We start from the raw sequence: 23,964 nt of genomic DNA on the forward strand, positions 1-23,964 counted from the left end.
GCTGAGCCTTCTCTCCAGCCCCTGGAAAAGCTTTCTATAAGAATTGGCAGCTCTTCGCCCAAAGTCCTAAATACAGACTGGGTGTGTCCCTGATGCCATCAAGGCTGGAGGGGAGAGAATCGCTTCAGAAGGGTACCGGAAAGAGATAAGCGGGGGCTTGGAGAGGCTGGGGAAGAGGTGGGGAGCTGGGTATAGAAATGGGGGTCCTTCCACATGAGGCACCATTAGGCCATTTGGTCCACGGGCATCACTGAGCCTTCAGGGTTGCCCCACCCTAGAAGAGTTCAGACAGTTGTGGGGGGACTTTCGTTCCCTCTGATGATCTCTGGCTCTCTGCAAGGGCTTTGGTCTTTGTTGGTTCCGAGACCATGATCCCCACACTCAGACTTGGCTCAGGCTAGACCATCACATCATCACCCCTCGTTTACAAACAAGCTCTCTGTCCCCCTTTTGCCCTGCCCTCAACACCCCACCAGGAGGCACCTCCTTAGCACACCCTTCCCATGCTGCCCTGACTTCCAGCTACTCTTGGCTTCTCAGCCCTCAGTGTGGCTCTTTCTGCTTGTGGGTCACACAGCATAAGCAGTGTGAGAGAAGTAAGTGGTGGGAGGGCCGGGTTTCACTGCACCATGTGGCACTGCTGAGGCAGGGAGGAGAATCCACTAGGGCTACAGAGCAAGGACATCTCATAGCTAGATGTGGAGCCCAAGGAGCTAGGGTCATGGCTCAGTGGCAGAGTACTTGCCCATCATGCACGAGACTCTGGATTTAATCTCTAGTACCACAAAGAGGGACATAAACAGAACTCAGGCCTACAAGTGCCAGTGCACGGGGCTCAGCTCCCTTTCCTAACTCTGTTGGACCTGGTGGCTCAGGAGACGGATGGACAGTGGTCCCTCCCATCATACGCTAATGCCTACCACATTCTGCCCACCAAGGAGCCCCAAGGTCCAGCTTCCCCGTCTCCCTGCAGGTTGCGGGAAGGTGCCAACCGTGAAATCCTGGGCATCATCGTTTCCTACAAAGTCAAGGTGAAGCTGGTGGTGTCCCGGGGCGGGTAAGTCCAGCCACCCCAGAACCCCTGCTCACCCCGCCTGCTTGCCTGGCCTTTAGCTGCATCTTCCCATTGAGGAGGCGAGACTTAAGGACTTCCTTTTCTCTTCCCTCCTCTGATTCCTTCTCCACTGGCTGGGGCTCCTCCTCCCCTCCATCTCTATCCCTCTCTCCTGCTCCTTAGCCTAGGCCTGAGTCTGGCTCTGGGGACTGGGTAGAGCCTATACGAATCTGGGTGTCCTCAGACTGTGCTGTGACTCTCGGGCTACATGGACTTCCTCACATCTCAGGACACAGTGGGCACACACGGCTCTCGGAGACTGAAAAGCCCAGAGCTGAATTGAGGGGTTCCTAATTGGCTAACTTTCCCTATTTATACACGGGGAAAAATGAAACCTAAAAAGTTCTGCTGACAGACTAAGTCGGTTCGTTAGGACAGTGCCTCCAAGCCAAGGATGGTGCACACCTCTGTGGTCATAGCCCTTGGGAGGGAGAAGCAGGAGAGCGGGCATTCGAGGCCATTCTTGGCAGCAAAGCGAGTTTGAGGTCAGCCTGGACTGTCTCAGATGAACAAAGAATATTGTCTCTGCGGCTGGCGTGTTAATACTGACTTTATGTAACAGATCATTTCTAAGCCCCCGTGGACAATCTTGTGTTCCGTGACTTTGCAGGACCCACAGTCTTCTCACATTCTAGTGACCCCCAGAGTCTTCCTTCTGCTATTAGATAGCCTGGAAGCAGGGAGACTAGTTTTTACAGATGCAGATCCTGGGGTCCAGGGGCTCTGCAAGCCCATCCCTCAGTGCCCTAGAAGAGATGTCAGCTGCCCAGGGGTTAGGAGCGTGTCCTTTGGCGGGGTGGCAGAGCAGTGAACGAATGTCCTTTCTCTTTTCTCCCACTCTGCACTCTGTCCTGACCACTTCTTCTGCCTCCTCTGGCCCACTCAGCCTCTTGGGAGACCTTGCATCCAGGTAAAGCCCCTCCTTTGTCTTGCTTTGTCTACCTTCCTGGAGGTCCTGGGGTCACAGACCCAGCTGATCAGAACCACAGGCTACCCAGAGGGAAGGATCTAGGGTTATCTCAGATTTCGGGTTGGGGATGTGCTGCAACAGGAACTCTGCTGGGACAGGCTGGGGGATGTGCCTCCTAGCAGAACACCTCGACTGCTTTCCTTCCCACTCAAGTGACAGGACCTTTGCAGACAACAGCAATATGGGCAGTGGCCCCTAGTAGTGTCATCTGCATTTTTGATCTGAGTCCTAGGATGTCTGAGAGATGCATCCTTCCTGCTTTCAAGCTTCTACTCCACTGAGAATTCATGGCTAACTGTGGTTAGTTACCCTCGCTCCCAGACCACACGTAGGAGTGGGTGTGTCTCAGACATGATTGGATGACCTCCTGTTGTCACACAATGACTGGGTCACTCATCCCATGAGATCTGAGTGAATCAAGAGATAATTCTATCTCTTCCGTGTCCAGCAGCAAAGAGTTTGAGTCCAGACTTGTGGCCAGGCTTGGGCAGTGTCCTGGAATCCCAGCAGGGAGGCCGTGGTGTCCTTACTAGTCACAGCCTAGCAAAGCAGAGGCCAGGTCCTTCCAGTCACATCCAGTATGGCTTCATTGAAGGCTGGCTGTATCTGGCTTGTACCAGCCCACCACACCCAGTCCGTTCCCCTTTCACAGCTGGCAACAGGACCAGTAAGATATGGTTGTGTTTTTTGGAGACATTCATAATTTTAGGGAGGCTCTGCTAAGATATGCCACTCTTAGCAGTGAGGCGCCTTCAGGGCTACTTTTAATCCGTCTCTCAATTCTGTTTATCATCCAGTGGCTAAGGGGATGGGCGATTGAGCAGAGTCTTTCTGCACTTACTGCCGATAGCTGTGCAGCCCGAGACAAGAGGCTAATCTCTGAGTACCTAGGCCTAGGGTATCACAATAATAGGGCTGTAGTGAGGGGGATCCCAGGAGTTGTTCTAAGGAGGGGCTTGGTACACTCTGTATTGTGCAAGTGCCTGTTCTTGTCCTCAACCTGTGTACCAGGGACAGTGTCAGGGAAGGCCTGGTCACCAACAATGGCTGGTGACCAGCTCTCACACATGCACACACAGGAGGTGTCGGAGTCTGCCTATGGTGTGGACAGCTCTGTACCCCAGTTCCTGAAGCCTGTGGGTGTGCAGGCCTGGGAGAAAATTGGGAAGGGTGGGATCAGGAGTCCATGGTGACTTGAGATGGGCAGAGCCCCAGGCCACCTTGGTTACCCACTGACCGTGTTGTGAGTCCCCAGCGGGCATGGCGTCCAGCCCATGGTCTCCCCAGGCCTCAGACTGACAGGGAAGCAGGTCTCTCTGTCTGAGGCTCTCTCCGAGCTCGCTGGATGGGGTGTGTGTTTCAGTGATGTGGCCGTGGAACTGCCTTTTACCCTAATGCACCCCAAGCCTAAGGAGGAGCCCCCACATCGGGAAGGTGAGTAGGACCCGTGGGCTACTGGGGTGGGGTTTACCAGCCTCCATGTTATCTCACTGCTCTGCTTCTTTCTGAGTTAGCCTCCAGCCCAGAATCACCCTTTTCCCAGCTCCCAGTCTTCTGCAGGGCCTACAACACAACTACTATTTGCTTTTGACCCAACTAGGAAATGGAGAGCCCTGACTTCTATTCTCCACGGGACCGGGAGGTTTGGAGTGGAGGACAAGCCACGTTGATGGATTTTAATTTTAAAAATTATTATTATTTAAAAATATTTATTTTTATTTTATGTGTATGGGTATTTTGCCTGCATGTATGCCTGTGTACTATATACATACAGTACCTTCAGAGGCCAGAAGAGGGCATCAGATCCATTGCGACTGGAGTTGCAGATGGTTGTTAGACATCCTGTGGGTGCTGGGAATTGAACCCACAAGCAGAAGACCCAGTACTCTTAACTGTGGAGCCATGTCTCAGTCCCCATATTAGTTGAGTTTTTAAGGAGGTAACAGATCGGCTCCATTCCGTTGCAAGGGACGTTACAGTCCCTCTCACAAATGGAGTCTGTGCCTACGAGTAGTCAGGGAGATGCAGCAGATGGCACTCTGAATCCAGAGAGGTCACAGTTCAGAAAAACCAAACCAAACCAAACAAAACAACAGGGCATCGTGATAGCACATGCCCACAGTCCCAGCACAGGGAGGTGTGTGAGGCAGGAGGATCATGTCTGAGGCCAGCCAGGGCTGCAAAATGATCTTAGAGCAAATGGAACTCAGGCAAGCAAGAGATGAATGTGTCTCGCGTTGGAGACCTGCTTCCTGCAGGGTGTTCACTGGGCGTGGATGCCTCCCTCCCTGCATCTGCTGGTTTTGACCTGGGAGAGGTTTCTCACTCAACTTCCTTCTTTGCCCTCTCCATCTTATCTAGAGAGTCTGAGGAGTGTGTGTATGTGTGTGTGTGTGTGTGTGTGTGTGTGTGTGTGTGTGTGTGTGTGTGTATGTGTCTGTGTGTCTGTGTGGTCCCTGTCCCATCCCTCACCTCCCATCCTGCACCCCACTTCCTCCTGGGTACCTCACAAGCCTTGTATATTTTCAGTTCCAGAGAGCGAGACTCCAGTAGACACCAATCTCATAGAGCTTGACACCAAGTAAGCTGAACCTTCCTGCCTGTGCTGTCTGGGGAGGGGCTGGAGGTGGGACAGGAGAGGTGGAGGGGTCATTTGCATAAATGTTAATTAACCCCTGAGGAGCAGCTGGTCTGTCTGCTGAGAGCCACCTCTGCTCACCTCTTCAGCAACCTGCTTGCCTGCATGTGACTTGAAGGACCCTCCATGCCTGTTCCTCTTCCTCCTGCATTGGTGGGGTCTGTCTTCCTTGCACGTCCGTCCGTCAGTCAGTCCGTCCGTCTGCAGCACCCAACCGGCTGGCTGACAGACTCTGGGGCTCCCCTCTCTTACCTGACCCGAGCCAGTTGGAGGCTGCCTGTGGGGTGGAGAAGGTGTCTGTCTGGGTGCTGTCACTCTTGCGGCCTGAGGACCAACCGATTTGGACTCCCCTGCGGTGGAAGGCCATGGGGCACCAAACAATGGCCAGAGGAAGAGGACCTGGTTCAATGGCTTGAATCGCCTCTGGGGCCAGGTTGCTTTCTCCTTCCAGCTTCCCAAACTTCCTTTCCTTGATTCTTTGGCGAGATCTGAGAAACAGAGGTTTCATGTTGCCCTGAGGAAACTCATTCTTTTGGCTGTATTCAATGGGGGCAAGGGACTTCCGCCTCTGCCTGGGCCATGGGGACTTGGTGGAAAGAAACAGTCCTTGGTCCCTGCAACCCTAAACCAGGCACCTCTCCCCATCACTCTGTCCTCATATAGATCCTCACCACCTTCCCTGCTCCCTAAAGCTGCCCTGTTCATCTGATTTGGAGGGGTGAAGTGGGGTTTCGTGGGCTTGTTCTTTGGAGATCCAGATGCAGAGCCATATTGTTCCCCATATTTACCTTCTCCATCTCCCCAGGAACAGGGTCACTTTTCTAGCCCTTATGCACTGGGAGGCAAGCTTTTTGTAGTTTATTTGTGAGAATCCCCACAGCCACCAGTGGGCTTGTAAATGGGCTGGCCAGGCACACCTTTCTGCCTGAGGTCATCCCAGAGACCCTGGAGAGTGGGGGGTTCTCTCTTGAGTCCTCCCATCGTTTGGCCAGACCTCTGGATCTGCCTGTCGTCTACCTCTGCAAATACACGGCATTCTCCTTGTCTCTCCCACTAGTGATGACGACATTGTATTTGAGGACTTTGCTCGCCAGCGGCTGAAAGGCATGAAGGATGACAAGGACGAAGAGGATGACGGCACGGGCTCTCCGCACCTCAACAACAGATAGACTGGGGCGGGCCTCAGCCCGGCAGCTCCAGGTTCACTCTCGCACTCGGATGCTTTCTCGTCTCCTTCCCATTCTGGTTCTTCCTTTTGTTCTTCCAGTTTCTACCAAGGGGCCCCAGTGGTCTTCCAGGTCTCGGTGATGGGCCTCGCATCACCACGCCAGCAGGACCATGCCCTCAGCCATCTCTCTGCAATCACCTGCCCACCCCCTTCTCATGCTCATTCCCAGGAAGGCCACACCACCTGGCCTTGGGATTTGGCTCGAGATGGGTAGCAGAAAGGGGAGGGTGGGGCCTGAAGGCACAATGATGATGGGTGTGAAGATGTGGAGGGGGTGGGCAAGATGGCTCAAGACACACAAGAAGATGTCTGTAGTCCCAGTAGGTGACAGTTTTGGCAGCTAAAAGATGACCATATTGAAGGTGGGAGAGGGCAGGACTGTGAATAGATTCTCAATGCTTTTCTCTGTGTGTGTGTGGTCCAGGGCCACTAGAGACTCCTCCCCCTCCATCCTCATTCTTGGTCCATGCCCCTATATCTCATGGGGGAGGCACATAGACCCCAGGAGTGAAGAACAATGGACTGACTTTCTAACCAGATGACACCTAGATTGAGGCAGGCTACAGATCCAGCCATCCATATGTCAGAACTGATAGAATGAGATAGCATAGCTTCATTGCATTTTTGTGTGCGGGCAAAGAGAGGGGAATGGGTGTTTAACAAACACCAGCCCCTAGCAGTGAGCCAAAGCTACTGAGGATGTCTGAGGGGAGTTTAAGAGATGGGGCCGGGTAGGGAGGCATCCATCCTCCTCTTTTGTATTGGATGGTCCTACGGGAAGCAAGGATGGGGGGACACAGCTGGAGCCACCAGTATCTCCTAGCTTCCTCTAGTGCTTCTCCAGTGACTGGCCCTGTAAGGTAGGAGAGAGAAAGAGACAGAGGTGCCTGAGGCCACCATTCCCACTGCTAAGGGATCCCGTTCCCTGAAGGTGGCATCCATCCATCCATCCATCCAGATGTACTCCCAGTAGGATGGCAGCTCCTCCCCTAAAGGAGTTGGTCATGGGTACTTGGTTTCCATCAGGTGGTGTTAGTATGACTTGACCGGGGTGAGTCTCAGGGTAACAGGACGGACAAGAGGTAAAACAGAAAATGCTCCGAGATATCCTTGTTTGTTCTTCAGTGCTAGCTTGTTGTGTGACCTTGGGTCAGTTCCCTCCTGTCTTTGGGCCTCAGTTTCTTGTTGGAAAGCTAAGAGGTCGACCAGATGGTTCCAAGAGTTTCTTGTTCAAGTTTCTGTAAGTTTGTGGCTCTCAAGAGCTTCTGATCTTCCAGTTGGAGCTGGGGGCTGCTAACTGCTCTATCTGCCTTCAGAGGAGGTTCACGGCACCTCAGAGGACCCAGGACAGGGCAGTTCACCGAGTGTACCTTCCTGCCTAGGCAGGGCTGCTCTTGGACCTAGTCAGCTTATCTGATGTCAAGTTGTGGCCAGAGCCCTTGTGAACTTCTCGATCCCAGAGCTTCTGCATGTGGAAGCTTGCATGGGTTTATCAAACATAATTGATTGTTAGGGCAAGAGGATCTCACCTCGATTTCTGTTCCCTCTCTCTTAGTTCCATACTTGCCTGAGAAGGGAGACCACAGCTTGTGTTTGGTTTTGAGACAGCATATCATGTAGTTTAGGCTAGCCATGAATTCACTATGTAGCTGAGAATGACTTTGAATTCCTGATCCTCTTGTCTCAAGTGCTGGGATTGCAGGCATGCCCCTGCCACTGCCGGTGGCGTGCTTTACTGTACAGATTAGATCCCAGCCATTCTTAGTCCACCATGCCCAGTGTTTGCTGTTATTTCTTCTGCGGAGATGGTCCAGGCCCACTGGCCCTGAACCACCTAAATCTCATAAGCAGTCAACTCAAGGCACCTCTTCCCAGGTTAGAATAGCCGTCTTGGGGCAGCCACATTGCCTGGCCAGCTCAGATCATAACTGCAAGCTCCCCTGACATCTGGCCCCCGGCAGAGCTAGCTGGATACTTTTGCACCTATAGAATTGATTAAACTCTTGACCAGTGTAAGGCAAGCATGTGCCCTCCACTGGCTTCCATTAAAACCTTTGGAGCTGATACCAGACCCATTTGGGCTAACCTCTCCTGTCCCCCATCCTTAACTGATACGAGCAAAAGGTCCCCCAATTTGGTTTCTCAGGCTTCCCACACGCCAGTATCCCGACTCTTTTGGTTTATCCCACAGATCTAGCTGCAGGGAAGCATCAGAGCCCTGGCTGCCTCTTTGTGTTTTGAGCTACGCCTGCCTAAGGGCAATGATCAGGTTGGAGTCTAGCCAGACCATCCTTTGATGATGGCTTTGTTCTTTTATGCTGGATACTACTAAGATGGATCTCACCCTAGAATCCCTGTCTCTAGAAACCTTCTGGTCAGGGGAAACCTAGACCGCATTGACAGTTCTGGCTACAGCTAGTCCACACAGTGCCTTGATGTGAGTTTGAAAACAGTGTCCCTTCTAGGTGGATTCAAACCCTGGAAATGACACTGCAGGGGGCTGGAATTTGGTGTCATTTGTCCCTACTCCACAGTCGTATGCTGCCATCCTGGGTGAGATACACAGGCTCATGTATTTCTTTGGCCTCTTCTTTTCTTGCCTCGGCCTCTCGTCTGCTGAAGACACCGTGCCCCACCCCCATCCCATGACATAACTCAGTACTTCTCTGTAGGGCTCTTCTTTGTTCTGGAGTGTTCCTGGCCAGGCAGCACTTGGGAGTGAAACTGGAGGCAGCGGTTTCCAGGCACCATCCAGTGAGATTGGGTTTTCTTGTGCTGACAGACTGGGACTTGGGCCACCAAACAACCCACATTGGGACTTTCCAGTAGACCAAGGGGCACATGTTAATGCCAATCTGGGCAAGAAGAGCATGCTTTGGTAAAAGCTCATCAATTGAGGACGACTGGACTTGCCCAGTACCCCAGCCAAGAGAAGAATTCGTCTCCTAGAAACATAAGAATTGAGTTGCTTGGCTGGACTTGAGCTTCAAAGCACAACCGACTTCCCCCTGGAGGGTGGCTGACAACCTGATTCCCATCTGATGCAGTGAAAGGGACCATGTCCTGAAAGTCCCCAAGGCCACCTCTCAGTCTCTCCTCACTGTAACAATAGCCTTTGTCTGCTTTATTCGTGGGCTTGCTGTGTGTTTGAACTGAGATGGGAGCCGGGAGCTCTGTAGGCCAACCGGCTGCACAGGCGTGTCCCTGTCACTGCAGGGAGGAGACCTGAGGTCACACAGGAAGCTTGCTGTGGAATGAGCCCTCTGTTTACCGGTCTTTGTCCTGATGTCCCAGGTTAGTTATCTGCCACGATGATAATCAGCCATTGTGGCTTTGCTGATCACATTGGGGAAGAAGTGTAGGTGCTATTGTCTTAGGATGGGTCCCATGGCAACCAGGACACGGAAGACATAGATGTTGTCAGTGACTGGGGAAGCAGGGAGGAGCATTTGAGCCTGGACTCACTCACCTCCCAGAAGCCCACAGAAGTGAAGAAACCACAGGTCAGGGAGCTGAGCTCAGTATTGTGACCACCCAAGACATCCAAGGGTGAGAGGAAATAGCTGTTGCCTCTTCTAAGTATAAGGTCCCACCCTGGGTCAAAAGAACCACCACAGCTTCTTGGAGGCCTTTGGAGATGTCCAGCCCTCTTGCTCTGAGAGCTGAGCCCTAGCTGATCCGCTCCCAGAAGCTTCATGTCCCACGGCAGCTCTTTCCCACCAATGGCTAAGGTCTGTATGTGTGGCTCCCAACCCTCAGTGAAGGGCTGGGCTCCAGCCTTTATCTCCCAGGACACAAACTTGTGTCTCTTCTGATATTCACTCTTTTTAAACTTAAGGACCAAATGAGACTTCTCTGATTTTTATCCGCACAGCCTGTCTTGGGCCTGGTCCAGGCAGCTCCATAACTTCTGCCCTCCCCGCTCCTGGCCTGAAGCAGCCTACTGATGGGGGCAGATCCACACCTCGGCCACCCCAGTCCATGCACACTAGCACCTCCCTCAACATCACCAACTTGTTACCCCCAAAGGGAGGTCAAAGTTGAAGCACAGGTCCCTGGGACCCACTGTCTGCAGACCAGGCACACCTCTCAGTGTTCCACACAGCCTCGCTGGGGGCTGCTGCCAGGGGAAACTGAGGAACGAGGGGGAGGAGGGGGAGTCTCCAGCCCTCCCCTCATTCCTACTTTCTCCAGAGTAACTGCTTTTAACTCTCTTGTCTATTGAGGTTTCACTTTTAAACTCTTTGAAGAATAACTTCAAACCACCATTTTGTGGTTTGGTCTTAGACCAGCAAGCACAGGTCCTCTCTTGGTTTTTGTGTGTTGGGGTGACTCCAGCATCCTGACACAGAGATACTTGTTGGGACTCAGGTCATCCGGTCCAAGCATTAGAGCACACATACACTGGTTTTCTAGTTGACCCACCCTGCACCTTGGGAATGAGTTTGATGTGGGCTGGGTCTGCTGCTCGGTGAAGGTAGGGACTTGGTCCCGATAGTACGCATGTTTCGTGGAGACCACGGAATGAGGAGCCAGGCCCAGTGTCCACCCAGGACGCATTCTCAGGGCAATGGGAGGAGAACCCAGGGCTGGCTCCCTTATGCACAGCTAAGGGGTGGGGAGCCAGGGTCATGTAAGAGATGCACCACCAGGGAGGGCTTTTACGAGGCAGGATTCCTCAGGCATTTGAAGCAAGTCTTCCTCCAGTGAATCTCTTAGGATTCCACTCCCACCCCCGTGGATGTCCATGTGCACAACAGCAGGCTTTTGTGCCCAAAGAGAGGCTGTTCCCCTTTCTGCAGTCCACCCAGCTTCTCTCTGCTGGCCTGCAGTGTCATGGGCATTCACTTGCAGGACAGCTCATTGGTGAGATTTGGGCTAGCCTTTGGCAAAAAGTCCTGCCTGGACTTACCTCCTAGGGCATCATTCTAGGTGAGGAGCTGAAGCTCAGGGCATTGTCAATCACATGGCACAGGGGGAAAGAATGCCAACTGGTGTTTTATTCAGTCCAAGTGTGGCCTGGGAGACCCCACTGGCCTCAGGTTCCCCATGTGTGAAGGGCCAGTACCAGGTTCTGCCCACCTCACAGGGACCACTGAAAGGGATATGAGGGTGATGGGTAAGAAGAGAGGCCGGATGAGGCAGCAGCCTGTGTGAGGGGATAGCGTCTTGGCCTGAGTTGGTGACCCACATAGCCCACAACATAATGACAGTGCAGGATATCCTGCCTCCCACGGGTACTGCTCGGTGTTAGGTCTAGTCATAGCTGCTGCGGGGCTGCCTCTTCCGACCGGTGGGAGTTGATGTGTGTCCTGGGTGTGGTGTCGAGGGGTGGCTGGGGCGGCCTCAGGCCTGTGACCCTCTGTGAAGTGATGATTTGTGTGGCACATTCGTTCCTGGACCACGTCCAGGTCAACCTGTCGTACCTGTGGCTGCCCTTGTCCCGTGAAGTCATTATAGTTTATTCAGCTGCAACAGGACAAATGAGCAAAAGAACCTTGAACGAGAGGTCATTAAAGGCCTTTTGTGATGGAGGACACTGGCTGTGTTTTCAGTTCTTGTTTCACATGCCCGCCCCGACAGGGAGAGAACAGAAGCACCCTCCTGCCCTGCCCAGCTCTGGGTTTTGTGCCTCTGCTGTGCCCTCCCTCCAGGAGATCCCCTGGAGATTTCTCTGTTCTGTCTTTCACCTGTCTAGCCTTGTGGCCTTCGGGGAAGCTACCAAGCCTTTCATCTCTCAAAACTTGCTGGATTCCATGAGCCCTGCTTTGCTCCTGAGTTGAAGCCCCTGCCTGTTACTGTGCCCTCAGCTTTAGCCTGGCCCTGATTCTGACTCTGACCAAATTCCATAGCCTGCTCTGCCAGGTCTTATTGAAATGACTTCAGCTCCCCAAGCTTTTCCTGCTCCTGGGCTAACATCTAATAGAGCAGCCAACATCCTAATAGATTGCGTCTTATTTTCAATAAAAAGAAGAGGCCTGCTAGCCAAGGTAGTGCACACCTTTAATCCCAGCTCTCTAGACAGGGGCAGGCAGATCTCCGAGTTTTAGGCTAACCTGGTCTATAAAGTAAAGTAAGTTCTGGGTCTGCCTGGGCTACACAGTGAGACTGTTAAAAAGAAAAAGAGAGAGGCCCATGAATATGACCAAAAATTTTTTTTATAAAATTGACTATGTGATGAGGACTTACTTTTTATATTCCTATAAATGTTGTGCCATCTTACACTAAAGCTTTGCCCTCCTGGTAGCCACTGGTAGGTTGTCCCACTGTCCTCTTACAGATAAGGCAGGCAGGAGGAAAACATGGGATTTTCATCTTTTCTGCTGATGTTTAAGTCTATTCTATTGTATGTTTAGGAGTGTTTTGCCAGCACGTGTACATATACCACGTGCATGCCTAGTATTTAAGGAAGTCAGAAAGCCCTACAGGTGCCCTGGAAGTGGGGTTGGAGATGGCTGTGAGCCCCTATGTAGGTCCTGGGATCTGAATCCCTGGTCCTCTGCAGCCAGAGCTCTTAACCCCGAGTCACCTCTCTAGCCCCAGGAAATTTGATATTAAAATGTTGGCAATAGGGAAAGTGGGGTGTGAGAAAAACCCAGTGGTCAGAGGAAGCCGTCACCTCTCCAGGGTAGAGGGTCTGGGAGAGGGGGTGGGTGGGACTGCTCCAGCTGAAGAACTGGGGTGACCCAGCAGGGACTTGGTGGGACAGACCATCTCAAGAAGGAAGAACACCGGAGAAGCACAGGCTGTGATGACCGAAGTTCTGAGTTGTGTTTGTTTTAGTGCACATGTGTGTGACGTGTGCACACACATTCTCATCTGCACAAGTGGAGAAGCCACAGGCTCATGTTTCCCTCAGTCCTTCTCCACTTTATTGATTGATTGATTGATTGATTGATTGATTGAGACAGGGTCTCTCCCTGGACCTGCAGCTCACTGATTGGGCTAGATTGACTGGTCAGCAATCTAAAAATGCCGAACACACACTCACACACACACACACACACACCCCAACACTTAAGATAAAAAATACAATCAGATGCCACCTCCAAGAAGACTTACACACTGAGATTATTATCAGAGGTGACAGTTGTCATTTAAATGGCCAGAAAGACAGTTGCTCAAAGCAGAGATATAGAAACTATAGGAAAAAACATCACGAAATGAAAATTTTAGAATTAAAATGCTCTCTAGCTGGGTCCACATAAGGGAAGTGACAAAAACGTCGCTGAACTTGAAAATAAAAAACAGCATTATTCTCTCTGAAAGAGTGGGGGAAATATGTTTTTAAAGCTAACAGAACCTAGTGTCCTGTGTCACTATGTGTGTATTACAGAGTATTCCTGTCATCTGAGTCTCAGAGCACAGAAAGACATTGGTGCAGACAAAAAATATTTGAGGAAACAATGGCCGCTAACACTCCCCACTTCAGTTTGTTGAAAGGCACACATTAACATAACCAAGTGAATTAGGCAGGGATCTCTGCAGGATGGGAACCTTGTGTGTGTGTGTGTGTGTGTGTGTGTGTGTGTGTTTACATTCTGATACGAGTTGGGTAGCCCAACAATGGCTGGCTGCTTACTGGAGAGGCAGAGAAAGCTGTAGCCATTCTACCTACAAACCTGGGTGCCTGGGGAGCTCCAGTCTGGTATTGAAGGCCTGGACGATTCCTAGAGAGTTGCCAGCACCCAGGTCACAGTGGAAAACTGAAGAAGCTGGAGTCTGACATCAGTGGGGTTAGAGGGGGCAGCAACATCCAGGCGGTATCTGTGATGGACACTTACGCAGGAGCTATGGAGGCAGGCGGCACTGTCTCCTCCTTGGATGTGGTATGTGGGCCACCTGTCCGGAGATGCTGAGGGTGGATTCCTTCCACCTCTCAGTAATCCTCTCTGGAAATACTGCCACAGACATGCCCAGAGGCCTGTCTCCTAGCTGATTCTAGCTCCCGTGGAGTTGGGAATTAAGATCACCATCGTTGTGAGTAAAAGAAAATCCACACACAGACACAGATCACCAAACTACTGCAACTTAAAGCTCTTGAAAGCCACTGGAGTCATGATGCATTCTGCAATGTTCTTCTATTTAAAGAGTTATTGTCTGAACGCAGATTTTTCAGGAGAAAACACGGAAGCCAAAAGAGTACAAAATAGATTTAAAAGGGCTAACAGAAATGTGAACTCAGAATTTTATACTTGACAAGAAAACACCCTTTGAGAATCTTTATAAAATCGATTCTCAGATGAAGAAAGATCAAAAGAACACATTTCAGGGCTGAAGGGATGGCTCAGTGATTAAGGACATTGGCTGTTCTTCCAAAGCACCAAGACTTAAATCCCAGCATCCACATGGCCATTCATAACTGTCCGTAATTCCATTTCCAGGGGATCTGACACCCTCATACCACCACACATGGAGCCAGAATACTAATGTAAATAAAATTTAAAAAAGAAACCCACATTACCTCCACACTTATTGAAAAAAATATATTTAGGTTGAAGGAAGATTATGACAGAGACAAGCCCAGATTTTCAGGAATTAAAAGTGACAGGCATGGTAATGATCCAGGTAAATATGTAAGGCTCTGTTGACTTAAGTTCTTTAAGAATACAACAGGTGAAAGAAGACCGTATCACTGGTAGATATGTCAGTGCTGACAGACAGTTGAACTACATTAGACATCTACAATGTAACACTAGATATGTCAGTACTGACAGATAGTTGAACTACATTAGACATCTACAATGTAACACTAGATATGTCAGTGCTGACAGACAGTTGAACTACATTAGACATCTACAATGTAACATTAGCGAGGGAAGAGAAAGAAACTTAGCTGTTCACACATCTTCTGTATTTGAGGGCTGTTGAGATGGCTCAGTAGGGAAAGCTGCTACCACCGATTCTGATGACCCAAGTTTGATCTGCAGAACCATGGGGTGGAGGGAATGTACCCCTAGCCTACATGCTGTCCTCTGGCCACCACAGTATGTTGTGTATGCATAGCTGCATACACATGTGCATGAACATACACACATACATTCATGTAATAAGAAAGATGTAAATATATGTATTATACTTGAAATGATGAAAGAAAAGTCCCAAATAAACCAGAAAAGGTGTGTATATCATGACCCCTTCAGCAACAGCTGGAAATAGAACCAAGCCCATGAGTGAAAGTAGAAATGATAATTTACTAAAACTTCATGCAGATGTTACAAAAAAAGGCAGGAAATGTAAAACAACCACAAAAATAGAAAATTTAAAGTGGTAGGTCTGAAACCAGTCATACCAGTACTATAATAAATGAAAATGGACTAAATACAACTGAAAGGCAGAGATTGCCAGACTGGGCTTGTCATCTAACTAAATTCTGTCTTTAAGAAATTCGTTTCAAATACAAAGACAGAGAGACATGTTAAAATTTATATTCTTTTAGTTTTTTTGTGTGTTTGTTTGTTTCAAGACAGGGTCTCACTATGTGGCTCTGACTATCCTGGAATTCACTATGTAGACCAGGGCGACCTCAAATGCACAGAGATACACCTGCTTCTGCTTCTGCTGGGATTAAAGATGTGCGCCACCTCCTGGGTGATACTTTCAAATGTGAAGGATGATGAGGCAGTGATATCAGGATAGCTCTGAAGTGAGCTCTAGACCCTCCTGGGCCGCACGAGACACTGACTTCAAAACAAAAGAAAACAAAGCAGTCCCTCAAAGGTTGGGAAGGCTATGCCATGCAAACAATAATAAAAAGTACAATTAATGCCAATATTAATAACTGATAAAGTAGACTTCAGAACAAGAAGTGTTAGCAGGGTTAAGGAAGGGTTAAAATGTGTAATAATAAAAGTGTCAACTTATCAAGACACAATAATCCTCAATGTGCAATGCACCTGATCATTGTGTGTCCATATACACGAAACAACAAGGGGAAGAGAAAGGATGGATGTGGGAACATACACTCTCCTCTCTGTGGCTGACTGAGGCAGAAGACACCATGAGGACACAGAAGATCCAAATGACAACACCCATTAGCTTGGCTTAAATGACATCATAGACTGTTTTACTTCCAAACAAGACAGGTGCATTCTTCCCAAATACATACTTTATGCTTTCTCTGTCTAAAGACATTCTTAATAAACTTAAAATTTTTGTGTCCTAAAAATATTTTCTCGGATCACCACAGGAAATAAACTGGAAATTAACACTAAAAAAGACGTTTCTGGGAAATTGGCAGGTCTTTGGAAATCAAGCAATACCTCTAAAGGGCTCAAAAAGGAATCCACAAGGAAGGAGAGAAAATATTGCTCTGAACAAATACAGAATTCAACAAGACAGAGTGAGAAAGGGAGGGTAACACAGTACGAAGGTGTGCTCGGGCTGCACTCAAACGCCCAATGCAAGACAACAGTTCATAATGATGATGATGATGATGACGACGACAACAACAACAACAATAACCCAAACCCCCTTTTATTTCAGGACAGGAAATGAAAATAGGAACAAATATTTACATTTATGAGATAGAGATAAAATGTAATTATCTCTGTAGATTCAGAAAAGGCACTTGAAAATACAATATCCATTTATGACTTGTTTTGTTCTGTTTTTAATTTTTTCTTTTGAGACAGGGTTCAGTGATCTCGGGCTGGCCTCTCTCTACAAAGCTAAGATGACCTTGGACTCTGGATTTCCCTGCTTCCCCTGCAGAATGCTGATATTACAGGCACGCACCGCTGTGTTTATGTGGCTCTGGGGACAAGCCCAGGGCTTTAAACGTGCTGGCAAGCACTCTGCCGACTGAGTTACATCCCTGCCACTTAGGACTTTAAACCAAAAAACTCTTAGAAAAACTTAAAAATTATACATAGGGGATGGAGAGATGGCTCAGCAGTTAAGGTCATGGGTTCAGTTCCTGACACCACCTCAGCAGTTCACAACCGTCTGTAAGTACAGTTCCAGGGGATCCAACACCCTCTTTTTGACTTCTGCACACCAGGCCTGGATGTGGTACAATGACATATATTCAGGTAAAATATCACACATATGGAATAAAATTACATTTACTTATTGTGTGTGTGTGTGGGGGGGCAGATGTATACCCTACAGCATACATGTGGAGATCATAGGATCGATTGCTGGAGTTGGCTTTCCCCTTCCACCATGTGTGTCCTAAGTTTAGGTTTGTCAGGTTTGTTGGCAGTGTCTTTGCCCTTGAGCCATCTTTCCAGCCTTAGAAAATCTAAAACCAATAAGGGTTATCTACAAGAACTCACAGCTGGGCCAGGGAGACGACTCAGAAAAGGCACTTTTAGACCAACATTCTGATCCCATTTAGTGGAAGGACAGAACCAACTCTCTCTCTCTCTCTCTCTCTCTCTCTCTCTCTCTCTCTCTCTCTCTCTTGTATTAAATGCGGGGAGACTGAATGTTCTTTAAAATTGGGACTAGGCAAGGAAAAATGTTCTCTCAACACCTACTCACTCTTACATAGGTCCTANATAAGGGTTATCTACAAGAACTCACAGCTGGGCCAGGGAGACGACTCAGAAAAGGCACTTTTAGACCAACATTCTGATCCCATTTAGTGGAAGGAGAGATCTAACTCTCTCTCTCTCTCTCTCTCTCTCTCTCTCTCTCTCTCTCTCTCTCTCTCTCTCGTGTATTAAATGCGGGGAGACTGAATGTTCTTTAAAATTGGGACTAGGCAAGGAAAAATGTTCTCTCAACACCTACTCACTCTTACATAGGTCCTAGTCAGTACAACAAGGCAACAAGGCAAGGAAAAGGTATAAAGAGGACCGAGGACCACCATTCATAGAGGAAGAAATAAAATGCTAGTACGCACAGACAACTTGATTATATCATTAAAATCTTCATGAAACCTACCAAAAGGGGAAGAGATATTAAGGAGACTTAGACGAGCAGAGGAACCCCATCAGCACATTATAGCATTTGTACTTCCTTAGGGTAGCATCGAACACTGAACTGAATTGAAATTATTTTTTTCTTGAGACAGAGTCTCACTGTGTACCTCTGGCTGTCTTGGAGCTCAGTATGTAGACCAGGCTGGCCCCTAACTCTGCCTCTTGAATGCTGGGCTTAAAGCATGTACCTCTATTCCAGGCTTGAAATTTAACTTTTAATTTAAATTTATTCATTCTATCATGTGTGCGCGATGTGTGTAGAGGAGGCATGTCTTAGCACGCACATGGAGGCCAGAGAGCAACTCTGCAGTCTGTCCCCTCCTTCTCCACATTTAGGTAGGTTTCAAAGATAGACTCAGGTTACCAGGCTTGTGCAGAAAACGCCTTTTCTGCTAAGCCATCTCGCTGTCTCTGACATGGAAAATTAAAAGGCAATATTAATTAAATCTGAAATACTTAGTTAAAACACAGTAGAATAAGTTACACGAACTCTATGCAGAAAGTTAAAAAATATTGATGAAAGAAATTGAAGCAGATCTAAATAAAATGAGAGGGCTGGAGAGATGACTCAGCAGTTAAGAGCACTGACTGCTCTTTCAGAGGTCCTGAGTTCAAATCCCAGCAACCGCATGGTGGCTCACAACCATCTATAATGAGATCTGACGCCCTCTTCTGGTGTGTCTGAAGACACCTACAGTGTACTTATATATAATAAATAATTAAATCTTTAAAAAAAAAAAAGTAAAATGAGAACCAAACTGTGTTCAGAAGACTTGATAGCACCAGGCGTTTGCCTGAAGCCTGATTACTCCAGAGGCTGAAATGGGGATCATTGAGCCCAGGAGTTCAAGATCAGCCTGAGCAACACAGCAAGACATAAAAAAGATCATAAATATTATACACCAATCCTCCGCAAACTGACAAGCCAATGAAATCCAAAACAAGACGTTGGAAGGACTTTTTGGCACATATAGACACACCAGCTCTAAAATTCATATGGCAAGAAGAAGGACTAAAAATAGAACAGCGGGGCTGGTGAGATGGCTCAGTGGGTAAGAGCACCCGACTGCTCTTCTGAAGGTCCGGAGTTCAAATCCCAGCAACCACATGGTGGCTCATAACCATTCGTAACAAAATCTGACGCCCTCTTCTGGAGTGTCTGAAGACAGCTACAGTGTACTTACATATAATAAATAAATAAATCTTTAAAAAAAAAATAGAACAGCGATTAAAAAAAACTAAGAAGGTTGGGGTTGGAAGATGGCTCAGTGGCCAAGGTGCTGTCTGTGCAAGCCTAAAGTTCAGATCCTCAGGACCACATAAATCCCAGGTAGGCATGGCGGCTGCCTGCAATTCCAGCTTTAGAATACAGATACAGGGTTTCCCAGAGCAAGCTGGCTGTCAAGACTAGCCACATCTGCAAGCTCTGGGTTTGAGATCCAGGAGGATTGCCAACATCAATCTCGGGTTTCCACACCCATGCGTACCACAACACATGCAAAAACATGTACGCACATAAACAACATACATGGAAAAATGGAAAAGGAGAGCAAATGAATGACGTTAGCGGCATCTATTAGCTGGCAGTAAGACTCACTATGAAGCTATAGCAATGGAGACTGGCAGTCAGTGAGGAAAGGTAAGAGCAGAGTGGGAATGCAGAAATGGCTGCACGTATACAGGACCATTTGATGTTAAACAAAGGAGAGAGACAATTTGTCTTAGGGTTGTTACTGATGGGACAAAACACCTGACAAAAAGCAAGTGGTGAGCAAAGGCTTTATTGGGCTTACACTTCCACACTGCTGTCTATCACTAAAGGGAGTCAGGACAGGAACTCAAACAAGGAAGGAATTTGGAGGTAGGAGGTGATGCAGAGGCCATGGAGGGGTGCTGCTTACTGGCTTGCTCCCCATGACTTGTCCAGACGGCTTTCTTATAGAACCCAGAGCCACCAGCCCAAGGATGGCACTGCCCACAATGACCTGGGTTGTCTTCCACTGGTCACTAATCAAGAAAATGCCTTACTGCTTTGTCTTAGTTAGGGTTTCCATTGCTGAGAGGAGACACCATGACCAAGGCAACTTTTTTTTTCAAGTTTTTTTTTTTTAATTCAACTAATAAAATTTTATTTTAAAATATACAACTTAGTATCGACATTTTTAAAAGATTTATTTATTTTATTTATATGAATACATTGTAGCTGTCTTCAGACATACCAGAAGAGGGCATCAGATCCTATTTTAGATTGTTGTGAGCCACCATGTGGTTGCTGGGAATTGAACTCAGGACCTTTGGAAGAGCTGTCAGTGCTCTTAACCACTGAGCCATCTCTCCAGCCCCCGACATTTTTTAAAGTCATCAAAATAATTTATAATAGTTAAATCCTCTTAAATATACATGACGTCTTCTGAAGCTAAAAGTAATATGCACTCAACCAGTTTTTAAAATCTATTTGGAACATTAAACAACATGATAGAAGTAGAAAAAAAATCTCTTATGAAGTCCTCTATGAAAGGAAATTGTGACAAGTTCCTGATTAAACAGAAACCATTCCATCTCCGAGGGAGAATACACAGCGTAACTGTGGCTTCATGGAATGAACTGGGTAGTGTTCCTTCGGTTTCTATTTTGTGGGATAGTTTGAGGAGTATTAGTGTTAGGTCTTCTTTGAAGGTCTGATAGACTTCCTCACTAAACTCATCTGGGCCTGGACTTTTTTTGGTTGGGAGACTTTTAACGACTGTGTCTATTTCTTTAGGGGTTATGGGGCTGTTTGGATGGTTTATCTGATCCTGATTTAACTTAGGTATCTGTCTAGAAAATTGTCCATTTCATCCAGATTTTCCAGTTTTGTTGAATATACGCTTTTGTAGTAGGATCTGATAATTTTTTGAATTTTCTGTTTCTGTTGTTATATCTCCCTTTTCATTTCTGATCTTGTTAATTTGGATACTGTCTCGGTGCCCTCTGGCTAGTCTGGCTAAAGGTTTATCTACCTTGTTGATTTTCTCAAAGAACCAGCTCCTGGTAGTTCTTTTTGTTTCTACTTGGCCATTTTCAGCCCTGAACCAAGGCAACCCTTATAAGGGACAACACTTAATTGGGGCTAGGTTACAGGTTCAAAGGTTCAGTCCTTTATCATCAAGGCAGAAAGCATGGTAGTGTCTAGGCAGGCCTGGTGCTGGAGGAGCCAAGAGTCCTACATCTTGATCCGAAAGTGACCAGGAAAAACTCTCTTCTGCACTGAGCATAGCTTCAAAGCCCACCCTCACAGCGATGCACTTCTCCCAAAGCCCACCCCCACAGCGATGCACTTCTCCCAACAAGGCCACACCTCCTAATAGCACCGCTTCCCATAGGCCAAGCATATTCGAACCACCACAAACTGGATCTCATGGCGGCATTTCCTTAACTGAGGCTCCTTCCTCTCTGATGATTCTAGCTTGTGTCTAGTCGACACAAAACCATCCAGTACACAATTCAACTGTCATTTCAACAAAGTGCTGGTGAAGATACAGAACCTGAATGTTCACACACTGCTGGAGTGGACTGGAAATGATACCGTACACAGGGCAGTTCTGGAAGTTTCTTATATTTAAACTCAGCATTTTCACCCCACAAGAGACATAAAAACAGGCAGTTTCATAAAGATCTTAGCATAGATGTCCACAAGGGCTATGTTCACAGTTGTCGAAAACTAGAATGGAGACAGAGACTGCAGTTCAGGGCCAGCCTGGGCTACATAGTGAGATTTTGTCACAAAATAAAACAAAAAGGAGATATAAACTAGAAAGAAGTTAAATGTTCTTCAGCTACCAAATGAGTATACTGTTGTACTCAGTGGAATGCTACTTCTTAATATAAATGAACCATCTACCTACAATGCTCACTACAATGGCATCTCTGGTGAATTATGGACAAAGTAAGTTTAACAGGGCCAATCTATGTTCTGCTTAAGCATGTGGGTAAATGGGCCTCTGTGGAGAGGGAAACAGGACCAGTGCTTGCTGGACCTGTGTGAAAGCTGATTGTGAGGAGGTGTCAGGAGGGTGACGTTTAATAGATAGTGACCTGTTCCGTATCTCTTCAAAACCCCATATGCCCCAAAGGGTGGATTTTAACTGTCCAAATTTCAACATGAAAGAAAAAATAAAAGAAGCCAGGCGTAGCAGTACACACGCTCACAATCTTGGTTCTCAGGGGACCAAGACAGAAAAGTCTAGGCTTGGTTGCATAGGGAAATCCTGCCCCCCAAAGAGCAATAAAGGAGGAGGAGGAACAGGAGGAGCACGAGGAGGAAGAGGAGCAGGAGGAAGAGGAGGAGGAGGGGAAGCACGAGGAGAAACGGCAGAGGCAGGCAGAATAATTAGTAGTTAATTACTACAAACAATAGTTTATTGGTATACACCAACTGCTGGGCTTGTGCTAGGCTTTTTGTAAGAGGACCCAGGCAATCCTCCTCTGGTTGCTCATACATTCACAGGGGATCGGACCAAAGTTTAGACTTGCTGATGGCCTTGACATGTGTTACAGCATGCTAAGATAAGGAAGGTCTTCGTGCTGTGCTGAGGTGACTGAGACAGGGATCAGACAGGCTTCCAAGAGGAAGGGAAGTCTGAGTGAGTGTTGAAGGATAGGAAGGAGGTAAGTGTATGTGGAGGGGCTGTGGGTATTCCTGGGACATTAGCAGGATGCTCAGGGTGAGCAACCTGGACCTGTAAGTCTCTAGTGGAATGAAGGCTGGGAGAGCTGGCAGAGAACTGGACCAGAGTGTCACAGGCAATCAACCCAAAGAGTGTGGTCTTCATCCAGAAGAGAGTTGGTTAGTTGCAGTGGAAGGATCCTGTTCTCGTGTTCCCATCAGTCTGGCTGTAGTGTGAAGCATGGACCAGAGGGGGCGCTGCAGGCAGGAGGTCTGGAAGGAGGCAGGGCAAGATCCCATTGAGCCATGCAGAGTTAGGGGCAGTGGTGATGAAGAGGGCACACTGAAGAGGTGCTTAGGCCAGGATGTGCCTCCAACGGATACTGGAAACTTTGGACTGGGTCCCTTGGCACTGGCTGCTTCTTCCTGGGTTGGTCTTTCTCAGCTGGTTTCTCAGAAGGTCCTTCTGTGACTACGTCTTTCAAAGGATGCCATTCTCTACCATTCTCTACTCCTTACTCCCCTCCTAAGAAGTATCTTGGTTTCAGTCCAGGCAGCTCACTGTCTGGGTCCTAAGCTCATTGGCCATAGAAACTTGGGCATGCAATTTATCTCTTTGTGACCTCGGCTCCCCATCTGTGAGGCAGGGATAGTATCTGTGCCATAGAACTGCCATCAAGGTAACAGGTTAAAGGGGAAAAAGTGTCTAGAAGAATCCCTGACGTAGCAAATTCCGAGTGACACCACATCTTATTTCCTCTGTTTTACTTAAAAGAGTACCCTTAGCTTCCCACACTTCCTGCTTGCCTCAATACACCCATGGACAGATGTGGACTGGAAAAAAAGAAAGAAATTGTCCTATCTCCACCAGCAGATGGCGCCTGCATGCAAAGAAAGGAGAAAGCAAGTACCTCTGCTAATAGGTGCATTGGCAGGTCCAAATGAAGAACCCATGCTGCAAAGTTAGGGAAGGCTCTGCCTAGACAGGACCCCGAAGAAGTATTCAAAATAGGGCCAGAAAACTAAACCATACCGAAAAGATGACACGAAGAAGCCACGTCTACATTATGTCTTGCAGGGTCACATTCTAAAAGCTTGGTTTAGAGTCAGGGTCATCTGTGGCTCCGGTTGGTCTTGGAATAGCAGAGGCTGGCCTTGAACTCCTGATCCTCCTACCTCTGCCTCCTAGGAGCCAGAACCACAGGCATCTGCACCAAGTTTATTCACTTTGAGGAAGAGTAGGGAGGAACCGGCCACCCAGGCATCTTATATCACCGCAATTGCAGTTTAATGAGGTGGGAGGTTTGGGGAATCTAGAGAAGCACAGAAAGGACGGTCAGGGTGCCCTGTGCAGAGTACCCTGTGTGATCCCTTTCCCTCTGAATTTGTGTGTCTGAGGGGGTAGGGCTCAGACCAGGGGAGTTTTGAAAATATGTTCT

General features: G+C 48.1%; 1 protein-coding gene across 4 annotated transcripts in view; it reads left to right on the forward strand.

The window, feature by feature from the left end:
- Positions 1 to 11,484, forward strand: part of Arrb1 (arrestin beta 1) — a 73,537-nt gene extending 62,053 nt beyond the window's left edge. For 2 of the 4 annotated variants that reach the window (XM_021189869.2, XM_029543364.1), the window contains exons 12-16: positions 974 to 1,057; positions 2,001 to 2,024; positions 3,448 to 3,518; positions 4,614 to 4,665; positions 5,780 to 11,484. In XM_021189869.2, coding sequence (XP_021045528.1) covers positions 974 to 1,057; positions 2,001 to 2,024; positions 3,448 to 3,518; positions 4,614 to 4,665; positions 5,780 to 5,891 — 343 coding nt within the window. In that variant the 3' untranslated portion in view covers positions 5,892 to 11,484. The remainder of the gene's footprint in view (positions 1 to 973; positions 1,058 to 2,000; positions 2,025 to 3,447; positions 3,519 to 4,613; positions 4,666 to 5,779) is intronic. The other 2 variants (XM_021189878.2, XM_029543389.1) reach the window with 1 other exon arrangement.
- The last annotated feature ends 12,480 nt before the right edge of the window (positions 11,485 to 23,964 follow it).

The sequence above is a fragment of the Mus pahari genome, chromosome 1 (assembly GCF_900095145.1).
Source record: "Mus pahari chromosome 1, PAHARI_EIJ_v1.1, whole genome shotgun sequence".
Classification (NCBI taxonomy): domain Eukaryota; kingdom Metazoa; phylum Chordata; class Mammalia; order Rodentia; family Muridae; genus Mus; species Mus pahari.